Source organism: Rhinatrema bivittatum, chromosome 10 (assembly GCF_901001135.1).
Source record: "Rhinatrema bivittatum chromosome 10, aRhiBiv1.1, whole genome shotgun sequence".
Taxonomy (NCBI): domain Eukaryota; kingdom Metazoa; phylum Chordata; class Amphibia; order Gymnophiona; family Rhinatrematidae; genus Rhinatrema; species Rhinatrema bivittatum.
This window is the reverse complement of record NC_042624.1, coordinates 42,384,673-42,400,689: the sequence shown is the minus strand read 5'-3', so window position 1 is coordinate 42,400,689 and position 16,017 is coordinate 42,384,673. Positions and strand designations below refer to the sequence as shown.

The window sequence follows — 16,017 nt, the reverse complement described above, 5'->3', positions numbered from 1 at the left end:
AGTTAGTCTTTATCAAATATTCTTGTACTTGTGTCATTAGTGGAGTAATAGACATATAGAGTGATTGATAATAGGTTTTAAAAATATTACCTATTTCTTTTGTCAAATTAATTATAATTCCCTGACTAGATTTCATGGTTGAGATATATTTCTTTCCTCCTCAACTTGCTGTCATACTAACCAATAGTCTACCCGATCGATTTCCATAATGATAGTTTTTGGCCTTATAATACTATCTTTATAATATCAAATTCAATGCATTTTGTAGAATCATCAGATTATTTTCTATTCCTCCCTATCTGATCTCTCATGGGACTTTTTGGCATCTCTCAACTGGCTCTCTGGATTTCGAATTTCCCTCATCATAGCCTTGTTTTTCACCACCACAAAGGAAATAATTTCTCCCTTCAAAACGGCTTTCACCATTTCCCAAAATAAAATGGGATTCGTTTTGTGCATTTCATTAGTTTGTGATTATTCCTCCCATTTTTTTCTTTAAATAGTCCTTAAAACCCCATTCTTTGTATAAGTATCTAGGCATTCTCCACATTGGGTGTGTCTCCGATGAATAAAGCCCGGCATATCCAGCCATGCAGGTGCATGCTCGGTTATCTCTAGTGGGCCAATCTCTTGTTTGCAAAATTTCACTCCTTTTTTAACATAGTTTATAAAGGGATGGATGAAGTAAATGATTTCTAGGAATAATTTTTTTGTATAAGACATTGGAAAAATCGGAAAGTCTTAGAAATGCACTCAAAACATTTTCAAAATTTAGAAGAGTGGAATAATTTGCCATATGTAAACCTTGTGATGTGAAGGAGAAGCGGTGCGAGGGATTTAGGACCTAATTCACTAGGGCTTTGCTCCTATTCTGTGTCTACGGGAAACAGCTTAGTGATTCAGGCCCTTAGTTACCTTTTCAAAATGTTGCCAACTGTACGTTCTACAATTGTAAAATTAGAAAAGAAGCCTGCAAAAGCAGAACACCTTAATACTGATACCACGAGGATGTACTGCAACGTATCACGCCCTCTGACCTGGCTACTACACCTCTAATTTGTCAGCACTGTATTTGGTAGTCAGCAAAACTGGGAGGGCAACAACACTAAGCTTGCACCAGGCAACCAAAGCAGATGCACTATCAGAAAACCACGAGGTAAATAAAGGTATTCCACACAATTTGACACCCAGGAGTGAAAGAGCACGCTGTCACTAATACTTGTTCTGAAAACTGACACAAATGGTTTAAGCGCTGGAAAACTGTTTTGCACCACTGGATCTTGCAACATTTGCTTTTTTTCCCCCCTTTGAATTATGATTTATTTACTTTATTAAAAATTCAAAAAGGGTTATTTACCGGCATCAACAAAACTTTTCCAGGACAGAATGAGATTGGGGGGGAGGGGGAGCAAGAAAAATACGGTCTCAGGCCCACAGGGTCTTATTTTATTTCTTCCAGACCCGAGGAGCTAAGAACTGTCATGCTTTATAACTGTCAAGAAAAAAACCTCAGCCCAGCCTCAGAGTTTTCACTTTTTGTTTTCCTTTTTTATATTCTTTTATCCTAAAAGGTAAGCTGAATAAAGGCTATAAAAAGCTGGGCACTGCATTATCTAGCTTACCAAAACCATTGCTATAGTGAAGTTTGGCCGGAGCTGGTAGTCGCACCAGGGACTGGACGCTCCGTAGCTGTCCTTGTAGATCCCGCGCTTGTGGACCAAATCTGGACGTTTCTCATTGGGATCTGCCAGGTCCTCGGAGACGTAGAAAAGCCTTTCAAAGTTATCCTGAATTTTCCTGTTCCATTCTTCATAGGTCATTGTCACATCTTTTCCTAAAAACACAGCAATATGGAAATACAGTTTCTCCTCACAGTAATACTCCATGGAAGCTTGCACACGCACAAAAATCATGCCCTATGCATAATGAACAACCCTCATACCCCATACATGTCATATATAACCAATATATACTAAAGGAACTCAAAAATGAAATTTCTGACCTATTAGTTAAAATTTGTAACCTATCATTAAAATCATCCATTGTACCTGAAGACTGGAGGGTGGCCAATGTAACCCCAATATTTAAAAAAGGCTCCAGGGGTGATCTGGGTAACTATAGACCAGTGAGCCTGACTTCAGTGCCGGGAAAAATAGTGGAAACTATTCTCAAGATCAAAATCATAGAGCATATAGAAAGACATGATTTAATGGGACACAGTCAACATGGATTTACCCAAGGGAAGTCTTGCCTAACAAACCTGCTTCATTTTTTTGAAGGGGTTAATAAACATGTGGATAAAGGTGAACCGGTAGATGTAGTGTATTTGGATTTTCAGAAGGCGTTTGACAAAGTCCCTCATGAGAGGCTTCTACGAAAACTAAAAAGTCATGGGATAGGAGGCGATGTCCTTTCGTGGATTACAAACTGGTTAAAAGACAGGAAACAGAGAGTAGGACTAAATGGTCAATTTTCTCAGTGGAAAAGGGTAAACAGTGGAGTGCCTCAGGGATCTGTACTTGGACCGGTGCTTTTCAATATATATATCAATGATCTGGAAAGGAATACGATGAGTGACGTTATCAAATTTGCAGATGATACAAAATTATTCAGAGTAGTTAAATCACAAGCAGACTGTGATACATTACAGGAGGACCTTGCAAGACTGGAAGATTGGGCATCCAAATGGCAGATGAAATTTAATGTGGACAAGTGCAAGGTGTTGCATATAGGGAAAAATAACCCTAGCTGTAGTTACACGATGTTAGGTTCCATATTAGGAGCTACCACCCAAGAAAGAGATCTAGGCGTCATAGTAGATAATACATTGAAATCGTCAGCTCAGTGTGCTGCAGCAGTCAAAAAAGCAAATAAAATGTTAGGAATTATTAGGAAGGGAATGGTTAATAAAACGGAAAATGTCATAATGCCTCTATATCGCTCCATGGTGAGACCACACCTTGAATACTGTGTACAATTCTGGTCGCCGTATCTCAAAAAAGATATAGTTGCAATGGAGAAGGTACAGAGAAGGGCAACCAAAATGATAAAGGGGATGGAACAGCTCCCCTATGAGGAAAGGCTGAAGAGGTTAGGGCTGTTCAGCTTGGAGAAGAGACGGCTGAGGGGGGATATCATAGAGGTCTTTAAGATCATGAGAGGTCTTGAACGAGTAGATGTGACTCGGTTATTTACACTTTTGAATAATAGAAGGACTAGGGGGCATTCCATTAAGTTAGCAAGTAGCACATTTAAGACTAATCGGAGAAAATTCTTTTTCACTCAACGCACAATAAATCTCTGGAATTTGTTGCCAGAGGATGTGGTTAGTGCAGTTAGTGTAGCTGGGTTCAAAAAAGGTTTGGATAAGTTCTTGGAAGAGAAGTCCATTAACTGCTATTAATCAAGTTTACTTAGGGAATAGTCACTGCTATTAATTGCATCAGTAGCATGGGATCTTCTAGGTGTTTGGGTAATTGCCAGGTTCTTGTGGCCTGGTTTGGCCTCTGTTGGAAACAGGATGCTGGGCTTGATGGACCCTTGGTCTGACCCAGCATGGCAATTTCTTATGTTCTTATGTTCTTAATATTTATTTCATTCATTGTGAGCTGGAAGTGATCAATCTTCCATAGGAATTTTACATTTTGGAGGAATGGCGAGAGGTCTATATGATTCATTTGCCAATAATTATTCGGTGCTTGAAAGAAACAGTGCTCACAATCATAAACAAGGGTTCACAGCCAGAGTCTACGCTTTTTTACCCCTTAACATCAGTCACATGGACAAGGCAGAAGAGAAAAAACAAATTGTGGTCTATGAATTAGAAATGATAACTATACACAGAATTTATGATGGGAGAGAGAAAGAGAAATTTAGTATTGTATTTCTTAAGAAAATAGCGATTTTAATCCTCTCTTTGAATACTGTTGGAAAACACACCCAGGCCCAAGTTGTGAGAGAAAGCAGGTGATCCTGGATCTGCCTCATTAGCCACCTTTGGACCCTCAGCTAGAACAATCATGGAGGGCATGCTCTATGAGCAGAGGATACCTACCGTCTCTTTTTACAGTCACTCCTCCATAAGGGAAGAGCTTTTTCTTATTCAGGTCACTTAACCAGCGAACTGTGGATTTACTCAGACCAACAATTTCCACTGCAGAGCCATCCCTAAAAAAATATAATAAAAACAAAAAAATTGTGCTTTCAAAATGCAAAGCAATCTGAAGAAAAAGACAACAAAACACGTCGGGTCCCTTGTTCAGATCAAAATACGAAATAAGAAAAATTAACAGAAATAAACAAGAGAAAAGCAAAGGACAATTTAAGCAGTTTTCCACTTGGTCCCAGAGGACACAAAATTACATGTGCACCTTTTATTTGACAGAGTCAGAAATTTTATTACAGAGTAGGATTCAGTGACCTGGAAAGAAAAGCAATTTTCATTATTTGAATTCATCCTCAGTCACCAATTTTGACCTGAAGGCAGATAAACCACAAACACAAGAGAGGGTGTTGATAAATCTAGTAGCATCTGAAATATTACAGGCAGGCCAATTATCAAACAATGGAAAACAAGAAAGGTGTGAATATTCCATGATGTCTAGTTTCCTTTGTTGGTACAGAAATTTGCATATGGATATGACGTTTGTTTGTTTTGTGAATTACTGGTTATGGAAGCCTAATAATGGAGTCAAGCTGGTGACCACGAGCACTAACCAATGGCAGGAGTGCTTTAAAAATGCTCGATGACATCACAATGTGCTCTGACCTTGCTGAGATTTCAACTGAACTGGACTGTTCCGCTGTTGGAAACAAGGTAAAATCAAAAAGATTCTAGGTATCAGAGGCACTGAGGGCACATCAAAGGTGCGAGTTGGGGATCAAGGGGGCAGAAGGAGGGGAACTCTACTATCTGTGTCAGAAATTTAAATAAAACTGGATGAATGGTTCAAAAGTTATTGGGAAGGAGTACAGAGATAGACACACAGACATGGTGTTTTTCTATTGGAATAATACAGTTGGACATTGGAAACAAGGCATAAAGCAACCCTCCAATCTAGTTAGTGTAATACTTGTCCAGGTGGAGAAACCCTGTGTGTATGGAACATTGCATATCTTTAAGACAATAAAACCACGTTTAATTAAAGTTTTGTTCTCTCCTTCTCAGGGGGTAGTACATTGAGGGGTAGATTTTAAAAGGCTGTGCGCGAGCATACATGTGTGTGCGCTACCTGGCGCGCACGCACATGTACACCTGATTTTATAACTTGTGTGCGCAAGTTATAAAATCCAGGATCGGCGTGCGCAAAGGGATGCACAATTCTGCACCTTGCGTGCGCTGAGCCGCGCTGCCTTCCTCTGTTCCCTCCCAGGCCGCTCTGAAACTGAAGTGGCCTGGACGGGAACTTCCCTTCCCCCTAACCTTCCCACCCCTTCCCCTAGCCCTAACTCTAACCCCCCCCCAAAAAGTTTTATCGTACCTTTTGCGCTTGCCTCTGGGCACGCGATCCTTCGACACAGCAGCAATGGCCGCTGTGTCAGAGTCCTCTGGCCCCGCCCCCTCTCCACCCGCACCGCACACGCCCCCGGGCCGCCCCTTTTTGCAAGCCCCGGGACTTACACGCGTCCCGGGGCTTTATGCGCGTTGCCGGGCCTTTTTAAAATAGGCCTGGCGTGTGTAACCCTTTTAAAATCTGGCCCTGGTTTTTTTTTTTTAGCTAACTTTCAAACCAGCAAGGCTGAAATGCTGTTTTAATACTCATCCAGAGCCCTGAATCTATGACCCCATCAAAGAAAGAATGCTTTATGCTAAGGTGAAGAAGCACAAGCAGGGACTCGAACAAGCAGGCTGAAGTCGGAGCCCTTCCAGGGACTGGCTTGCCGGGGCACCTGGGGGATGCGAGTTCAAATGCTGAGGAACCATGTTAGATAAATCCAGCTGTGCAGCGCCATGGACTCTGCATATAATAAACAGCGCACGACAACCTGCAAGCGAAGGGAATTCTCTCTTATGTGACAAGGGGAGAACTGCAGCACCAGCTGGAAATGCAAAGCTGCACAAAGTCATTTTCGTAGGGGGCTAGCGCACAGGTTAACTGAGTGCATGGTATTGCAACGGCCTGACTGCACCTTACTAACCCTCTCTTACAAGAACTGCTGCAGCAGGTACAAGGAGTTATTCAGACACTGGAAGGGCTAGGGGAAGCGCCCGTCTGCACCACTACAATCTTGGCAGTGCTAGCACAATCTGAAATGAGAACAAAACCCTGGGAGGGGTTTTTCGAGGCCATTTCTGTGGGTATGGCAGTGGTTTGCCCTCCCGGTGTGCAGGTTAACCTTCTGCGCGCGAGGCGCCACTACACACGGAACTGAGGAGGACCATTCTCAGGGGAGGAGGTTCCACTTAGGCACATATTTTGCATTTTCAAAATAGCAAGTGTGTGAAAATGTGCGTGGGGTGTTTTCCTGAGATACGTTTTGAAGTGAAACCTCATGGGCACTTTCACTTTGAAAACTGGGGCAAAGTCTGCGGGTAATGAGTCATCGCAGACTTTGCACCAATGCTGGCAATAAAAAAAAAAAAAAAGACCCCCTTAAATGCAGAATAAAGTTTACTCCAGTGCCTGCTTCGATAAAGTCAAGCCCAATATTTCGGCATCCCTTCCTGTTCTGAGGTCCATCTGATATCAGTGCCATCATGACAAGAGAGGAGGCGCCCTTCAAGCAGCCTGGATGCCATACCTGGGGGTAGATGGCACACCACGATTGCGAGCTCTCTCGCTGTCTCCCATTTTATCCATCCATGTCCCACAGTTAAATCTGTTTCCGCCATAGACAAAGCCAGTCTTGGGGTCTACTCCAGCAGTCACATTAAAACCTAGAAGAGAACAAAGCGAGAACTTGAATTTAAGGCAATAGCAGATACCAAAACCTTTTTTCTCCCCCTATCTCAGCTCCTTGAACTGAAGCACCTGATTAGACAAGACCCCTAAGAAAATCAATCATTCTGGCCATTCAGTAAATTTGCTCTCTGAGTCTAGGAATCTCCTTGAGATGGGCTCTTGATCAGCCAATCACACAGCTAGGGAAACACATGCGCTCCCAATTAGTGACGGTGTACCGCCCCCACTGCCAGGCATTTGGGAAAACATGCATGAATTACAGGTGCTGCTTCCCTACTACAAATCTGAGATACTTCCCATCTTTTGGAAATCTACAGAGCACAGCCAATCTCCTTTTTTGAGAAGGGGAATCAGGGTACCTAGGGAAGCCATTTTGAACTTTTCCCTTACTATGCACAAGTTTGAAGCCCTGAGGACTAGAATGGGATGGAATCCCCCTGTTCTTTTTGGGATCAGGAAATACTTGGAATAAAATCCCTGCCTTATTTCCCTGGTGGAACAGGCTAAGCTGGATTGGCCTTTAAGAGAGAGGAGAGCTCCTTTAGTAGCAGTTCCTGAGGAAATGACCAAGTACTCCTCAGTGGGTGATTTGGTGGGGTATCCAATAAGTACAATCTATATCCTGTTTTGATTAAGCCAAGGACCCAGGAGTCCAAGGTTATAAGGGGTCAACAATGTATGTAAAACTTCAGCCTTCTTCTTACCAGAAGGTCCTCTGCTACAAATACTGGGATCTCAGCTATGCTCTTTCCAATCTAGTCGAAACCTTATCCAGGGTTTTAGCTAGAGCAGTGGCTGAGCCTTTTGAGTCCTCTGCTGTCTGCGATGAGAGTGAGGTCCCTGCCGCTGATGAGTCTGAGGGGGTGGCGGCGGAAAATGTTTCCTTGGAGGACAGAAATGCATTATTGGCACTCCACTTGAAAACCTCCTGGTTGAGGGTGGTGTTTCTGGAGCGGCAGTGGAGAGGGTCTGAAGAGTCTCACAGCGGTCCTTAACATGAGCCACCGCCTCCTTAATCATATCATCAAAGAGATTCTGCCCACTGCAAGGCACATCCGCATGTTTTTCCTGGTTATCCTGCCAAAGGTCCAAGGCCCTCAGCTGAGCAAGTCTACAAGCACCAAAATCCACAGCAATGACTCTCAACGCTGCCCCGAAAACATCAAAAGTTGACCAGGCCATGTTTTTTCCATACTCTCTAACCCTTGTTCTACTAGTGATTCCAAGGCATCATGCTGCTTTTTGGGAAGATGCTCTGCCTCACCTTTTATGCTCTTTATTGTTTAAATATATTTTATAGAAACTGTAAAGAGACAAGGCACAAACTGACATAGAATGGTGAACTCTGAAAAGTTATCCGTCTAAATGGCTACCCATCAATATTCTAGCCACATAACTTGTTATGAGACTAGAATTTAGCTGCATAAGTTGGGGCATTCCAGGGGCAGAGCAGAGTTAGCCTCATAAGTTATGCAGCTAACTCTGGTCAGGCTTTTTACACATAATCGGCTAACTTTAAGAATGTTGGGTATATTCAGCAGCAAAACTACGGCTGAAAATGCATCCCACCATGGCTAAACATTGGTAGTAAGATTGCATTATGAAGTCAATACAAAACATAAGCCCCACCCTCCCTTTCAACCTCCTTCCCTTTCTTGTACATAACTACAAGAAAAGATACAATTCCATGTGCCATATATGCAAACAAAATGCGGAAAATCTAGGAACTACAACATAAGGAAAAAAAAATAACTTAAATAAGACCATTCAGGATCTGACTTCTTGGTCTATGAGGCAGAGAATCCAAATCTAGCTTAGGTGAAATCCATTGCATTTGCAACTTCTCCATAACAACCAAAGCATACAGTACATTTCTCTAATATGTAAAGTCAGATGGATGATAAACTCTCCAGAAGTGGAGAACTGGTTTTTAACCGAGCAAAAATCCTATCCTTAACCACAATTTTATATATTTATTTCTTAAAGGAAAGGAAAGGAAGAGAAGTTTTCAAATAAAACTAACACATGGCTTCAAGGGATAGGGAATCTACAACTTTAGCCATGTAAAAAAGGACTTTGCGCCAAAATATCTGAGTTATGACACAAACCCCAAAAGTATGGCCCAAGGTACCAATATGATCCAAACATTTTAGGGAAACAACTCAGAAGAAACAAGTTTAGCTATGTTATGAAACGTTGAATTGAGTTAGAAATTTATATTGAGTTTCACATAATACGAGTTATACAGCCTTAACAGTTGTAAAACAATTAAAAAATTGATCGATGTAAAATGCAAATCTTGTTGCCAAGTATTCAATAAAGCCTGACAGTCCACAGGAGAGCCTGTCTGTTTCAATAATACATTGAGTTGACAATGAGTTGGCTCTTGCATGTCAAAGATCTCTATAACCCTTGGACCACTGTTTCTTAACTAAGAAGGCAGAATCTAGACTTTGAACATAATATCTAGCTAGTAGGATTCCAAAGAAATCAGTGTGAGAGCTAAATCATAGATATTTCACACTTCCTGGAGGAGCTTATCATTAGAATCCAGGAATGTGAAAAGATGAAAAACCTCTTTCCTTTTATGCTGTTTAGTATGTTTCGCATATATTGGCCATGAAACACTGGTAGGACGTTTTGCAGACATTGAGCATAGTTCTCTGGAAAACCTTCCTCTCAAGGAAGTCCAAGGTGCAAGAATTTCTCCTCAGAGGCACCAAGGAATGGGCCCTAGACCCTTTGACTCTCTTGAAAATAGATTTGACCACCACCAATTGATGATTGAGCTGCTGCTTCTTAAACTGCTTACACTTTCTTGTTAACAGGAGGCACTGATAAGGGGCTGTCACACATTCTCATCTGTATTTCCTGAAGGATCTCATGGACAGGTACAGCCATGATATCCTTCTGGGGGTGGAGGGATGAATGGAAGTGGGTCCACAAACTGGAGGATGTCAAGTTCTTGGCCCTGGACTTTTCCTCCTTTTGTAATGGAAATGGAATAGACTCAGTCATTCCTTTCACAAAATCAACAAAGGAAAAGTCGTCCGGAGGGGAAAACTGTAGTCTCTTCCTGATCAGAGAAGTCCTCATATCCATAATCATAAGTTCAAGAATATTCACAGTTACGAATCTCAACATGTGAGCTTGGTGAAAAAGATGAGAATACATGGAGGGAGAGCAGGCTGCACATGCCCAGTAGGGCATGCTCAAAGTTTCCCAGAGCTTTGACATCAAAGCTCTCAGCTGGGCTCCATCTGATGATGTCATCCACGTATGAGGACTGCCATCCTGCTTGTCTTATGAGAACTCTGCAATAGTGCAGGCATCATTCTGCGGTATGATATTCATTAGGCAACTACAGCACTATTTAACCCTGAAGGATTTGACAGCTGTAGTTCATTCTTGTATTCACTACTACTAGACTGCTGCAACTCGATATTATCAGGGGTTGCCAGAGGTCAGTTTGAAGTGCCAACAGCTGCTTCAAAATATGCCTGCTAGGCTGCTAGTGGGACAGGAAAGTACAATCAAGTTTATGGGAATTTCACTGGCTACTGAATGAGGCCAGGATTTGGTTCAAAGTTTTGATGTTAGTCTTCAAATATGTTCATCCAGGATTGCTCTAAGTATAGGAAAATTGGTTCTTACCTGCTAATTTTCGTTCCTGTAGTACCACGGATCAGTCCAGACAGTGGGTTGAGCCTCCTATCCAGCAGATGGAGACAGAGAAAAACTGAAAGGGTATCCTATACGAGGACAGTGCTCACCCTGCGCCCCTCAGTATAAATGTTATCAAAGCAGATAAACGTAACTGGAAATTGAACCGGATAAGATCAAGCAAGTAACCAGTCCAACATGACTAATATAATGCAAATTTGGAAACAGTGCAAAAAGAACAGCTCTTACATAGATATATATGTGGTAGATACATCCAATGCCTTATAGTTCTGTCATATAATAGTTCTGATAGGCGATGGAATGTGTGTGAATGTAGTATGAGTGAGAGCACTGGTGTGAATTTTAATATATTGTAATTTAAATTATGAAGTTATGTTAAAATTAGAATTCAATAAAAATATGTGTTAAAAATGAAACGCAGGTATATGTGTAGTATTGTTATCTATTGAAGTTATGCCTGTGGGTTACCCATATGATATCTTATTGATATAATAGTTCTGCAAAGAAAAAGGCATTCTCCTTATCTGTGAAGAAAAAAAGCTTCGAGTGGACTGAAAAATGTAGAACGGGAGGAGTCTGGACTGATCCGGGTACCGGATCAGTCCAGACAGTGGGATGTACCAAAGCATCTCTAAGTAGGGTGGGACCGAGATAGTTCCGCTCGAAGTACCTGTCTGCCAAAAGAACCAAAAACTGGTGCCTATACGTCGAGACGATAATGACATGCAAAAGTATGCAGAGATTTCCAAGTAGCTGCTCTGCAAATCTCCTGCGGAGAAACCAGCTGGCTCTCCGCCCAAGAGGTAGCCAGTGAACGCAAAGAATGGGCCTTTAAACCCTCGGGAACCAGCCGGCCCTGACAGATATATGCCGATGCTATCGCTTCCTTTAGCCAACAAGCAATGTTAGCTTTAGAAGCCTGCTTCCCCCTGTTTGGCCCGCTCCATAGAATAAAAAGATGAACAGAGACCCGAAACTCGTTTGTAACTTGTAAGTATCTTTTATCTTCCTGAACGATGGACTCTGGCACTTCCAGGTTAAAGCACATTAAGCTTTAACCCGTATTCTCTATTGTATTATTTTATAATTACTACCTGCCTTACCTTCTTTCCAGCTATTTAAGCTTCCAAGTTCTTTACTCCTTGTTGAATGTAACTTTGCCTTTTTCACCTCTATTGTTTAATTACTTTAGTTGTCGCTTCAGTTTATACCCTTGTTCAATGTAAACCGATCCGATATGGTTATTACTATGAAGGTCGGTATAAAAAAGTGTTAAATAAATAAATAAATAAGTATTGGAGCAGAACCCTTTTGACATCAAGACGCCGAAGATCTCCGCCAGGTGTGCTTGCAATGTCCTCTGGAGAAAAGGCAGGAAGCTCCACTGACTGATTCACATGAAAAGAGGACATAACCTTTGGTAAGAAAGATGGAATAGTCTTTAGAGATACCCCTGAATCAGAAAAACGAAGAAAGGGTTCCCAACACGATAAAGCTTGTAACTCAGAAACTCTCCTGGCTGAGCAAATAGAAAAGAAAAAATGTTTTGAGAGTCAGGTCCTTAAGAGTGGCCTGCTGTAGAGGTTCAAAAGGCGCATCGCAAAGTACCTGAAGGACCAAATTGAGACTCCACAAAGGACAAGTAGCCCGGACGGGCGGATTCAAGTGCTTAGCCCCCTTGAGGAATTGAATGACATCTGGATGGGCCGCCACTGTGTAGCCATCTACCCGCCCTAATAGGGAACCGAGGAACGAAACCTGTACTCGCAAGGACTTGAAAGACAAACCTTTGGAGAGGCCATTCTGTAGGAAAGAGAGAACCTGGGACACTGGAGCCTTACGTGCTGTAACACCCGCCTCAGCACACATATTCTCAAACACTCTCCACACCCGAACATAAGCGAGAGAGGTAGAAGGCTTGCGGGCCCGCAGCAGCGTGGATATGACTTCCTCCTTGTACCCCTTCTTCCTTAGTTGTCGCCGCTCAAAAGCCAGGGCTGCTAGACAGAAGCGATCCGCCTGGTCGAAAAATACGGGACCCTGATGCAGTAGTCTTGGAAGATGACAGAGACAGAGAGGACCTTCCCTCACGAGGTTGACCAGATCCGCGAACCAGGGTCTCCGGGGCCACTCTGGCACCATTAGGACGACCGGCCCCCTGTGAAGTTCTATCCTTCGGAGTTCCTTTCCCACCAGGGGCCATGGTGGAAATACGTAGAGGAGGATGTCGCGGTGCCAGGGAAGAACTAGGGTATCCAACTCTTTCGAGCAGTGCTCCCGTCTGAGACTGAAAAATCTGGGAGCTTTCGCATTCCACATGGTAGCCATCAGGTCTAAGTGGGGGATTCCCCACCGGCGCACGACAAGAGCCATTACCTCTTCGGACAACTCTCTCTCTCTGGGGTCTAGATGTTGACGACTGAGGAAGTTGGCTTGAATATTCTCCTTCCCCACAATGTGGGAGGCTGCCAGGCAATCCAGATGACGTTCCGCTCAGGAGAGTAGCTTGCTGGCTTCCAGGGCCACCAGACGACTTCTGATGTCCCCCTGGCGATTGATGTAGGCTACTGTGGTGGCATTGTCTGATAGGATCCTCACCGCCTTGTGACAGATCAAAGGTAGAAAGAATCTGAGAGCCAGTCACACAGCTTGGGCCTCCAGAAGGTTGATGTGCCATCTGACCTGAATCGTGGACCATCGTCCCTGGGTCGATTGATTCTGACACACTGCTCCCCAGCCGGAGAGGCTGGTATCTGTTGTCACAACAATCCACTGTGGAGTCTCCAGGGGCATGCCCTTCAATAGGTGATCGAGTGAGAGCCACCACTGTATGCTGGTGATAGTAGATTCGGGAAATGGTAGGGGTGCCTGAAAATCTTCCAAGATCGGCTTCCAATGGGCTAGCAAAGCTTTCTGTAAAGGACGCATATGCGCAAATGCCCAGGGAACCAAATCTATAGTTGAAGCCATAGAGCCCAGAACTTGGAGGTAGTCCCAGGCCGTGGGCATAGAGAGAGATAAGAGATGCTATACCTGAGTCATAAGCTTGAGCGCCCGGGCCTCGGGCAGCGAGACCTTGGACACGCGGGTGTCAAAACGAGCTCCCAGAAATTCCAGAACCTGGGAGGGCATGAGATGGCTCTTGGATTAGTTGACTATCCACCCGAGGGAGGAGAGGACCGACATGACCCGACTGACCGCTGTCGCACAGAGCTGTTCTGACTTCGCACGGATGAGCCAGTCGTCTAGGTAGGGATGGACTAGAGCCCCCTCCCTTCGGAGGAAGGCCGCCACCACCACCATCACCTTGGTGAACGTGCGAGGAGTGGTGGCAAGCCCAAATGGGAGAGCCTGAAACTGGTAGTGCCGGCCCAGGATGTTGAAGCGAAGAAACTTCTGGTGCTCCTTGTGAATCAGGATGTGAAGGTAGGCCTCTGTGAGATCGAGGGAGGCAAGGAACTCGTCGGAGCGAACCGCCGCTATGACCGCCCTCAGGGTCTCCATCCGAATATGGGGAATCTTGAGCTACCGGTTGACTCTCTTGAGATCCAGGATTGGTCGAAAGGAGCTGTCCTTTTTGGGGACGACTAAGTAGATCAAATACTGGCCGGACTCCTGTTCCTTTGGGGGAACAGGGACTATGTCCCAGAGCCTGTCAATTCTGACACACCGCTGGCCTTTTTCGACTGCCGCATGGAGAGAGCAGGTAGCAGTCTGGAAGGTCCCAAGCAAATTCTAACGCGTAACCTCTTCCGATCACATCTGTAGTAATTTTGGCCCATTCCTCGAGAAAGAGGGACAGACATCCACCAAAGGCGGGAGCGGAGGAATGGGCCGGCCACATCTCATTGTGAGGACTTTGTGGCAGATCCTTGAGGGTTACCATCCCGGAATGGTTGACGTCCCCAAAAGGAATGAGACCATGCTTGCAATCTGGTGGAGGTATTTAGCTGAAAAGACCCCTGCGGCTTCTTGTACCTGCGCTGACCTCCGAATCGAGAGTGTAAAGGAAAAAAGGGTTTGGACTTTTTAGGGCAGTCCTCAGGCAGCTTGTGAACCTTGTTGTCACCTAAGCATTTAATAAGCTGCTCCAGGTTCTCCCCGAAGAGCAACTTGCCCTTGAAAGGGAGAGTGCCCAACTGCGATTTGGAGGAGGGATCTGCCGCCCAGTTTCCCAGCCAGAGAAGACATCTGGTGGAAACCGTTGAGACCATGGCTCTAGCCTGTACCCGGAGAAGATCATAAAGGGTATCAGCTCCATATGCAATCGTGCCTTCGAGCCGCTCCGCTTGTTCGGCCTCTGCAGACGGGAGGTCCTGGGTGCTGAGTAGTTGTTGAACCCACCTGAGACTTGCCCGCTGCATGAGACTGCTACAAACAGTCGCCCGGACTCCTAAGGCCAGCACCTCGAAGATCCTTTTGAGATGTAGCGATCCTGAAGATCTTTTAACGCCGTTGCTCCCACCACCGGGATGGTGGTGCGTTTGGTGACTGCGGGCACCGAAGTGTCTACCTTGGGGACCTTAAGCATTTCAAAGGATTGATCTGGCAGGAGATACAGCTTATCCTTTGCCCTGTCCACCCGGAGACCAGACTCGGGGAACTCCCATTCCCGAAGCAAGAGTTGCATGAGCATAGGACGGAATGGGAATGTACGAGGCGGAGCCCTCAGCCCCGCTAAGACCGGATTCACGGTGCAGGAAGAGGAGGCACTGACGGATTCTTCTGAAGGAACCTCAATCCCAAGTTCATCTAAAACAAAGGGAATAAGCGGATCAAGCTCTTCACGTTTGAACAATCTCAGAACCCTCGGGTCATCTCCTCCGATGGGTGGATTCACTAGCGACAAATCCAGGACCGGCAGAGGAGAGGGCTGAGGAGGATCAGACGGATCTGGCCCGCCCAGCATGGTCCTGACCCTAGTAGCAGCTTGAGAGTCTGGGGTGCCAGAGCCCTGTCCAATGACCAATCAAGGGATCTTCGCCGGGGGGGGGGGATCCTCCTGTTCCTCCAAACTGGCCAGAAAAGACCTGTGCATTAACAGCACAAATTATGTGGAAAGATGCTGTTGTGCTTTGCCGGGCAATGAGGGGGGGGGGGGGGGGGTGTCAGGGGCTGCACCGGGAGAGCCCACATGGCTTAAATAAGGCAGCGAATGAGAGAAATTCGGCTCCCCTCCTCCCTGAGGCTTCGAGTCGGCAGCGAGGTCCGGGCACAAAATGGCCACCATTCCCGCGTGCGGTCAAGCCAGAGGGGGCTGGCTTGACCGCACGCTTCATGACCCGACCTTGGGTCGTTGATTTTAAAAGTGCCGCGGAGGGTTCCTCCCCTTAGGGCAAGCAGACAGAGCAGAGCCCCTTGCGGAGGAGCCACGACGCAGGCTCCCCACAGGCTATACAAAAAGCTGATCGCGGCATCGGGAGGACAGAGT

General features: G+C 45.0%; 1 protein-coding gene across 1 annotated transcript in view; it reads right to left on the bottom strand.

The window, feature by feature from the left end:
* AGL (amylo-alpha-1, 6-glucosidase, 4-alpha-glucanotransferase) overlaps positions 1 to 16,017 on the bottom strand; it is a 112,996-nt gene that overhangs the window by 9,458 nt on the left and 87,521 nt on the right. Inside the window, exons 28-30 of the mRNA XM_029617465.1 lie at positions 6,742 to 6,877; positions 4,055 to 4,167; positions 1,623 to 1,834 (exon numbers count right to left, since the gene is read on the bottom strand). Of these exons, the coding sequence (XP_029473325.1) occupies positions 1,623 to 1,834; positions 4,055 to 4,167; positions 6,742 to 6,877 (461 nt within the window). The remainder of the gene's footprint in view (positions 1 to 1,622; positions 1,835 to 4,054; positions 4,168 to 6,741; positions 6,878 to 16,017) is intronic.